General features: G+C 38.5%; 1 protein-coding gene across 1 annotated transcript; it reads right to left on the minus strand.

The window, feature by feature from the left end:
- On the minus strand, positions 1–9,318 carry LOC146954932 (uncharacterized). The gene is made up of 3 exons (XM_085746953.1): positions 9,262–9,318; positions 3,592–4,093; positions 1–53 (listed from the first exon to the last, which is right to left on the minus strand). The coding sequence occupies exons 1-3, from the start codon at positions 9,316–9,318 to the stop codon at positions 1–3; spliced, it is 612 nt and encodes a 203-aa protein (XP_085603079.1).
- Between the last annotated feature and the right edge of the window lie 1,015 nt (positions 9,319–10,333).

Raw genomic sequence — 10,333 nt, forward strand, 5'->3', positions numbered from 1 at the left:
CTAGTCCTCTTGTAACAGATAAGGTTTGCAGCCTCCAGGTCTACTCTTCTTCACTGCACAACACACAACGTTTAGAATAACATAATAATGGTATTCCAATTGCTAAAAATGACACAACTTGACTCACTACTTGGCCGGACGGACCGACCTGCTCTGATACCAATTGTAACGCCCCGTTTTCCCGACTTAAAAATTTGATAAAAATTATCAGAGTTTATCAACATAACAGAGCATCACATACATCAATCCATCATTTAACAACAAATATAATAATAGGGAATACTATTATTTAATCAACCTGTCTTTATAAAATTCAATAGTCAAAAGCAGCGGAAATTTAGTTTGCAACGTCACATAAAATCTTTGGCATTGAAAGGCCACAACTTAACATCTCAAATAGTCTTCAAAAATTGTTCAACTTTTATTAAATAAAATACGTAACAAGGAAAAACAAGCATCAGACAATCCCCATCCCGTTACTTATCAGAGCATCCTAGACGACACGATGTGAGGAGTCTACTCACGAACACAGCTAGTCTTTATTACCTGCACATTACCCACGGTCGAGGCAACATATACGCAGATGGGGTGAGATTTCACATTCATTAAAAACAAATAATAATTCATAAAAGATAACCAACAACATATATCTAACTTAATATCATCATTTAACAAGGTTAAGTAACCAACAACTTCGTAGTTATTCAAAGGTAGCATATTCATCTGAATTCACTTCATTTACATCATTATAATTATTGTGACAGCAACAACAGCAACAAGGCAGCAACATCATCACATCATTCATCATTTATTATAATTTATGATGACTCTACAATGCAACAACAACATCAACATAACTTAGACAACATCAACATGCATGTGGTACCACCAGGGCATTAAGCCCCCATCGCTACGGTCATATTTGGACCGTCGGCCATTAAGCCCCCATCGCTAAGGTCATAAGAACCTGTCAGGCATTAAGCCCCCATCGCCGACTATGCAACAACTCAACTCTAAATGCAACAATCTTCATTTTTAATGTTAAATTAATTAACAAATAATTCACAAAAACTCATTACATCAAAACAACATCACTGGAACATCATAATTAGCAGCATCATCACTAATATAAACATCAGAAACTAATTCATCAAAGATACGGGCGAAAAGACACAATTTCGCACAACATCAGGTCTGTACTGCACTAACTCGCAGTGGCGAGCTAAACGACTCGCAATGGCGAGCTCAACGGGGAAGCTCGCAGTTGCGTACAACATTGCTCGCAGTTGCGAGCTAAGGGATTACTCGCAGTTGCGAGTAGGATCACTCGCAGCTGCGAGCGATGAAAGAACAGGGTTCGGTCGCAGCTCTCATCTCTCATCTCAGCACACGAATTCTCACCTCCCAGCCCTCTAATACATCACCAATCAACATCTAAACGTGTTCTATGACTAATTAACATCTGTCTACATCGAACTACATCAAAATTCACTTAATTCTTCCACTTTTAATAATTTTTGACCTAATCCCAATCCCTTAAACCTACAACAATTGATCACTTCTATGAATCAAAACTTGTTAATAATGAGAGTTAGTCTCACCCTTACCTTAGATTATGTTTCTGAAATCCAACAGCCGCGTTCTTCGTTCTTTAGGGTTCTCTCGGACTTCTCTTCTTTCTCTTCTCTTTTCTCAATTGTACGCGTTCTAATTTTCTCTCCCAATTACAAACTTTTATTCTTTCCCTAATCGCTCTTCTCACTACAACTTACTCTTTCCCCTAATAATTTAATTATTTCTACTAATAACAATATTTCTCCCCCACTTAAGAAAATACTTATATTATTAACATATCTTCTACCAATATATATATATATATATATATATATATATATATATATTATATATAATAATTCACATAATATTCTAATAAAAAGCCATAAATCACTTAAATATTAATTATGAAAAAGTGGGCGTTACATCTCCAAATCTTAAGTGCAAATACAACTGCAGCTAATTCAAGGTCATGAGTAGGGTAGTTTTGTTCATGAGTTCTCAACTGTCTTGATGCATACGCAACCACCTTACCATCTTGCATAAGTACCCCTCCCAAACCCAACTTGGACGCATCACAATACACTACAAAAGGTTCATCAGGTTTCGGCAAGATCAAAATCGGAGCCGTCGTCAAGCGCTTCTTCAACTCATTAAAACTGTTCTCGCAATGAATATCCCACACAAAGGTTTTACCTTTACACGTCAACTGCGTTAACGGAAGTGCTAACTTAGAAAATCCTTCAATAAATCTTCGGTAGTAACCCGCTAAACCCAAAAAGCTTCTAATCTCTGTAACTCACTTCGGAGTCTCCCATTGTGATACTGCTTCAACTTTAGATGGATCGACTGCAATACCACTACCAGAAACAACATGGCCAAGAAAACTTACATCCTTCAACCAGAACTCGCACTTAGACAATTTAGCATACAACTTCTTTTCTTTCAGCACTTGCAAGACAATCTTCAAATGCTCAGCATGTTCTTCCTCCGTCTTAGAATAAATCAGAATATCATCAATGAACACAACCACGAAGCGATCCAAAAATGCATGAAAAATGCGATTTATATACTCCATAAATACACCAGGCGCATTACTAACACCAAAAGGCATCACCTTATATTCATAATATCCATATCGCGTCCTAAAAGCCATCTTCTGCATATCTTCATCTCTTACTTTAATCTGGTGATAACCCGACCTCAAGTCAATCTTGCTGAACACGCGTGCACCCACTAACTGATCCATCAAGTCATCAATTCTTAGAAGTGGATACCTGTTCTTTATAGTTACTTTGTTCAACTGTCGATAGTCAATACACAACCTCATACTGCCATCTTTCTTCTTTACCAGCAACACTGTAGCCCCCCAAGGTGAAACACTTGGTCTAATAAACTTCTTGTCAAGTAGATTCTCCAACTGTTTCTTCAACTCAGCCAACTCAGAAGCTGACATACGATAAGGTGTCATAGACACAGGCTTCGTTCCCGGAACAAGATCAATAGAAAATTCAACTTCTCTTCCCGGTGGCACATCAGGAATTTCATCAGGAAAAACTTCAGGGAAATCGCACACTACTTGTAACTTATCGATCACTGCTTGATTCTCCAAAGATAAGGATGCCATCAAGGAAAACATTAGGATTCCATCGCGTTCTAGCTGTTTTAGCTGCTTAGTAGACAAAAACTTTGCTCCACTTTCCTCTTCGGCAGAAGAGAAACGCACCGACTTACTAAAACAATTAATGAGAACATGGTTGTACTCTAACCAGTTCATACCAAGAATCACATCCATTCCACTCAAAGGTAGACATACTAAATCAATCTCAAAATCACGATCAAACATAGACAGAGGACAACATAAACAAATGAGAGAAGTGGTCACTGAACCCTTAGCTGGAGTTTCGACAACCATTTCTCCATTCATATCAGACATAGCAAGGCCCCACTTAGAAACACAATCAAAAGCAACAAAACAATGTGTAGCACCAGTATCAATAATAGCAACTAAAGGAGTATCATTGATATAGCAAGTACCTCTAATTAAACGATTCTCATTCTCAGTCTGAGTACCAGTCAAAGCAAAAACCTTACCCCTGGCCGAGGCCTTCTTTGGTTCAGTACACTGAGCAGAAATATGTCCTTTCCCACCGCAATTGAAACAAATAGTGTCATCGTGCTTGCATTCTGCAACTGTATGCCCTTTGACACCACAACGGTAGCATCCTCTCACCTCAGTAGCACCACAAGCATTACTCTTGTGACCTTTTTCTCCACATTTATAACAAACAATCCCAGCAGGAGTCTCATTCTTCTTAGGCCTTCTCTCATCATTCACTCTTTGCTTGCCCTTATCAGCTGGAGTACTATAAGGCTTCCCACGATTCTGTTGCTGCTTGCCCTTCCTCTCATTCATAATCTTATAATAAGCCTTCGAATCCTCTTCATAGATTCTGCACCTGCTTACCAACGCACAAAAGTCACGGATCTGTTGGTAACCAATGGCTCGCTTAATATCAGGACGCAAGCCATTCACAAACTTGATACATTTAGAAAACTCAGCATTGTCTCCAGTATAGTGTGGATAGAACTGAGCCAGCTCCACAAACTTCGCTGCATACTCTGTCACCGACATGTTTCCTTGCTTCAGGTCAAGGAACTCGATCTCTTTCCTTCCGCGAACATCTTCAGGAAAATATCTGTTTAGGAACTCTTCCCTAAACACAGCCCAAGTAATAACCGCATCATTCTGCTCTAGGGTAGGTTGAATGCTCACCCACCAGTCATCAGCTTCCTCGGCCAGCATGTGCGTACCAAAACGCACCTTCTGATCATCAGTACATTGCATAATTCTGAAAATTCTTTCAACCTCTTTGAGCCACGTCTGTGCCCCATCAGGGTCGTACCTTCCTTTGAAAGTAGGAGGATGATTCCTCAGAAAGGTCTCCAACATTCTCACATCAGCATTAACACCAGCACCAACATTTGGATGTTGTCCCACAGCTTGGGCTACATGTAACACCCATACTAGACGTATCTAGAAAGTCTAGCACGTGCGTTATCTTTAATACTGGATACATTAAATTTTACAACAATAAAAAAAAACTTCGAATGAATATCTTATACAACAAATGCGTTCGTACAATAAGATTGCAACTTAACTTTCCTATTACACAACGTATACATCCTTGAAGATCCACATCATCCAGCCAAAGGTACGAACCAACACTTGTCGCAGCATCCATTCGGCTACTAGCTTGTAAATCATCCTGATATCTGAAACAAATAAGGATTGGGATGAGACATAATGTCTCAGTGAGTTCCACCTATCCCTAGGCTATAGGCAACCACGGGGGAAAGACCTATAGTCGCCACGTGTCTACAATACAACCTAACGGTTGATTATACGTGTGTGGAGTCTTGCTTTCCTAGACGGTAGTGCATGCTAGACCCGTCCTAGGCTTATCTTACTTGTTATAGGCTTCTCATCTTACAAGTGTCATGGCGGTTAAGGGGAAACTAAAACCGCAATGCCAAGATACGATCAACGCATTAAGGCCTTCACTTGCTAAAGTCATGACACAACTCTAAACCGGACGATTAGGGGAAAACCTAAGATCGTCTTCGGTATAACCCTCTTAACTTGCTTACTTGCGTACTTGAATATGTTGCATCTAACAACATATCATCTCTTGCCACAAAAGTGACTCGTTCTAGCTTGCTAGTTCTTGACTATCTGTTTCTATATTCTTTCTAGTTCTTGACAGTCTATGCCAAGGCTCTATGACATAACACATAAATATATGATGAATATGCATAGTCAGCTTCATTGATTATGTTAGCGTGTAACAAACAATTATCTTGAATTCATTTTACGGATTAGTCCCGAGTGGAGTAACCCCGGAAGATAATCCCTTACTACCAGTGAAATGCTTAGCAAGAGCACACCGGACTCCCTTAGTGAACGTGTGGGTCCCTTACGGCTTACCCCATTCCCCTTGGAGAACCTTTTGTACCCAACCTTGGAAGGAATACAAAAGACACGACACCTTAACTTGTGAAATGCGGCTCCCTTGCGGCTTAACCATTCCCCTTGGGGAACCCCTTGAATCCAACCTTGGAAGGATTACAAGAGACATAACACTCTTTCTTTCTTTCTTATAAGTCTTAGTCTTATGCATGAAAATTAACTTAAACATGCTAAATCTTTTACCTCGGATCCCTAGACGATCCCACTAGAGGTAACTATATGCTTGCTTAACTTACTTTGTGAATGGATATAAAATCGATTCACGTCTTGCCATACTCGTATGGAACTTGCTTCTATGCGAAGATAATACTCTCATTACCTCGCGTCTATCAAGCATATTACTACTGCAAAGCATTATATTCTTTCTAACTATTCTAGTTCTCGATAACTATACCGAGGCTCTAGTCCTTTCCTTTCTTAATGGTTGACTTGCTATCCGCTCTTTATCTTAACATTCTTTCTTTGTCATGCTTTGCTAACTATACCGAACACTTGCCTCTTCTCAAGAAATCTTTACTTAAAATTAGCCAATAGAATCTTGGTTTGAGGGGTTTATTTCCATAAAAGACTACTCGGGTAACACCGGCTCAAAGGACGACAACAAGACCTGAGGCGAGCAAACACTGCCGTAAGCACTGTCTTGCTCGCGAGGCGAGCAGCATTACTCACTGTGGCGAGTTGCATTGCTCGCGACGCGAGCTAGGGGCGAGCAGTACCCCTGGTTCGATAGTCTTGCTCGCCATGGCGAGCTGACTTGCTCGCGAGGCGAGCTGTGACAGTCCAGCCCTGCATAAAAGGTGTTCTTGACCCAAAAGCCTAAAAACCAAATATCTTTATGCATATTATGATTCTAGAGGTCATAAAATACTTATAAAACATTTGAATGGCAAGCATTGGCAAGCTTAGCAAGCATGACATGAAAAGGGGTAATTACACACTATATGCAAACCCTAAAAAATCATTTCTTAACTTACAAGTCAATAACATAAACTCAAGGTGGGAAAACTATCTAAGGAACTCACCTAAAAGATTACACTTGATTCCCAAAAGCTTCCAAGCATCAACTTTACTTCATGCCTCAAAACCCTAGCTTTGGTCCTTATTGCTTTCTTTGATCATACCATTCCATTCTTGTTGTTTTCTTGCTATCCTAAGCTTCTTCATCCTTGCTAGCTCATCTCAAATCCAACCCAAAACTTCTTTCAACAACCCTAATTCTTGATTGACCAACATCCAAGGCCTTAGCTCACCAATCAATCTTCAATCATCTTTCTCTTTATTTCTTAACCATGAAGAACCCATGACTTGCACAAGATCATGCTTCAATTCCAACTTGACCAAAACCCTAACCTTAATCTCTTCTTAGGTAAGGAAATAGAGAACCCAAATCAAAACCAAGCTTACATAAACTTAAGAGACCAAGAGAAGCAAGAATCTAGAAGTTACCATGGAAGGAAGAAGTTTGGAAAGGATTGGTGTTGGAAAGAAAGAGATCGATGGAGAGGAGGGAGGAGAAGAGAGAGCCAAAACTCTTTCTCTAACTTAGAAAGAGAAAGAGATAAGAAGAATAAGATATTTTGGCCAACACCAAATAAATATCCTTCCTCCCGTGCAATTACCAAATTGCCCTTGCCTTAAACGTGTTATATCCATCTATGATACTTACTCCGTAATAAACTGATACAACGTAATCAATATTCTCCATTAAACTTTCTTTCAAAATAAGATCTCTGGGATGATCGACTGATACAGTTCAAACACTGACAGGCGGGATGTTACATTCTACCCCCTTAAAGAAATTTCGTCCTCGAAATTTAGAGATCACCTACTAATTCTCATAACAGATCCTGACCAAGCCCACTCTAAAGATCTCGAAGTATACTTTCTTCGTTAGAACACGTAACTTAACTTCTTTCTTTATCCGCATTAAAACGAATAAAATCTCTCAATCATATTATCTTTCTTAAATCACTGAGCTATCTCAGAACATCATGTTCGAAATACATCTTTGCCCTTTTGTAGATGATCATCTCAGATCCATAACTTAGATACTTGGCATGTACCATTCATTTGAATAACCTTCATTAACTAAAACACTCGGGATCTACCCTGTAGTGCTCCTTTGCATCAAAACGTCTTATCATGTACACATCTTACCATGCATACATAACCTTTCTCACTGTACTTCGAGTCTCAAGCCTCTTACTTACGTTACTTATCTTAATGATGCTACAAATCTCGTCTTTTCTCAGAGTCTTAAAGAAAACTTGCAATCTCATTGCACCCGAACTCATGGGTAACTCAAAACACTCAATAACTTGCCAAGTCCATTTGCACAAGTACTTGAATACTCTTGGCGAAAATTTACGTGCATCCCGAATACTAATGGCATAACACGAACGTTGCCGCCTCTTCCGGAAATCTCATCTCTATAGCATCTGCATGCCTTCTAATACCACTCCTTGTTAAGTAATAACGATACTTGTTCTAGTATTTTGCTTCTAGTATTTCTAAACTTTGGTACATAGGTTCTTGGAACGAACAATTACTTGATTGAAAGAAAATCTCATTTTGAAACCAAGTTGTAATGGTACCTCAGAACCACAGGACGAGTCTCTAAATTTTATTAAAAAGGTTTTACAACTCGCCCCAAACTTGACTATAGCAAGTCGGTCCTGAAGTCTGTACGTCTTAGGTGAGCTTGTTCACTTAAAACGTATCTCATCGGTCTCAACAATGAGAAATATTTTATTTTCTAGGATATACATCGTTTCCAAGTTCTTTAATACCCATTTCAGCTTTTAAAACTATGAAATCATGACTTAAAATTTTTCTAGCCAGCATCGTTATCTTTCAACAAGTATGGTACAAGAGGATATATACTTCCTCATGCTTAACTCATGAACCGTATCCTTACGGAATAAAACTCTTGAGCTTCAGAAGCAAATGCTTCCCCAATCCTTTCTTTTCTTACTTGTATATCTCAGGTACACTTCTCTAAATACATAAATCACATAAGATCCTTGACCATAACTCATTTCTTTGCTCCGAGTACACGGAACCTGATTCCTTAGTGAGACATTTTTCTCTTAACATAGTACATACTTTTCCTGAACACATTCAACCTTACCAAGTGGACAAACCGATTACTTCACTAGTGATATCTCTACTCTTCCTTATCATATTGAAAACTCCTTGCTCATTTCTAGATACTTCTCACTGAATTTGCATTACTATCTCAAACATTCTTCACAAAGATTCTTCTTATCAAATCCGCATTCCATGACTACCAATTGATTTTCGTTGCGCTACTCCGATTTCCACCGATTGGCTTAAACCAATACTCTATTCTGTTGTGACGAGTAAAACACCACAATCTTGTTTACCTCATGATTTCTATCTTCTTGAACTATTTCATAATCTCCCATGATGTAACCTTTCTCTAATCTTTACCACTGGTTTTGGTAAGACCAACTCACGATAAACTTATCGTATACTCTTATACTTTTCTTGGGAATGGACCTTATGTTCTTACTGGTTGTTTTTACCTTCCGATATACTCATTATTCTAAAACTTATTTCCGAGCAACCTTGACTTAAAGAGCTTATCTTGATTCTTGGTGTACCTCCTTGCTACTACATACTTGCTATCCTCATGAGTCATCTTCACGACTTACCATGGTAGACTCCTCTTTGCTCTCGGGCATATCCTCCTCAAACATCCAACCTTCCATATTCGTATTCTACATTTTGTTTAATCATTCCTATGCTTGCTCGTTAGTTCTTCTTTTACAGAAAACTTTATAAACTAGCACATGGGTCATGGACGTTGACGATTCCTTACTATTAAAACATATACTAAACCTAGGCCCCATTTGTTACTCTAAAATCACAGAACAAGTTGTTAACACTCATGTGTCATCAAATCTTGGTTCTAGTGAGTTTAGTCCACTCTACGCGAGTTGTAACAAATCGGTACCTACAAAATTTAATTTTTAAATTTTGAAAATGTCAACTTCTTATCACCCATATGCATATATCTTTCTAAAATTATATAAACTTTACGCTTTAACATCCTAACAAGCCTTAGCAAGTCAATTAAACAAAAAGTAGACTCGGGGAATATTCTTAGTTCCACAGAAACTGAGAACCTTGTGCTTTCACGTAACTCTTCACCACTTAACTTCTTGCATCATGTTTTCACATCCGTGACGTCCATTTCGAATTATCAGAACTTCTAAATTCTTGGTCTAAACTCATTCTTAACTCCTGATACATTATCTTCCAAGGTTACCTCAAGTCGAATCAACTCCGTTAATGATTGCCCATGCCCTTTTCCCTTGGGAATGGGTGTGATATGCATTTATTACTTGATGTCATAAAAGATTTTCGTGATACAAAAGGATTATGAAAACAACCCTCCAATAGTCAAAGAAACCCTGGTGATGGAATAACAGTTTTTTTTTTTTTTGAAATAGAAAATCTCATTCCAGGTCTGCTATTGGTGAGTTTCTCAAGTTCAATTATCTGGAAATATACTTGATATACAATTATCATTTCTCAAGTAATCCAATGCACATCAATCACTCCTAACCTCATAAAAAAATTATTTTAACATCTAAGCATGGCAAGCATCAACCTAATTCGATACAATATTTGGCACGTTGGAATTCAATGTCTTACTCCTGATGACATAAAACTCTAGCTTAACTTCCTCCGAACACTAGAACCTTGTCCACTCTGAGCACA

This window comes from Medicago sativa, chromosome 1 (genome assembly GCF_051527215.1).
Source record: "Medicago sativa cultivar Bolivia chromosome 1, Bolivia_mono, whole genome shotgun sequence".
In the NCBI taxonomy this organism is placed as follows: Eukaryota; Viridiplantae; Streptophyta; class Magnoliopsida; order Fabales; family Fabaceae; genus Medicago; species Medicago sativa.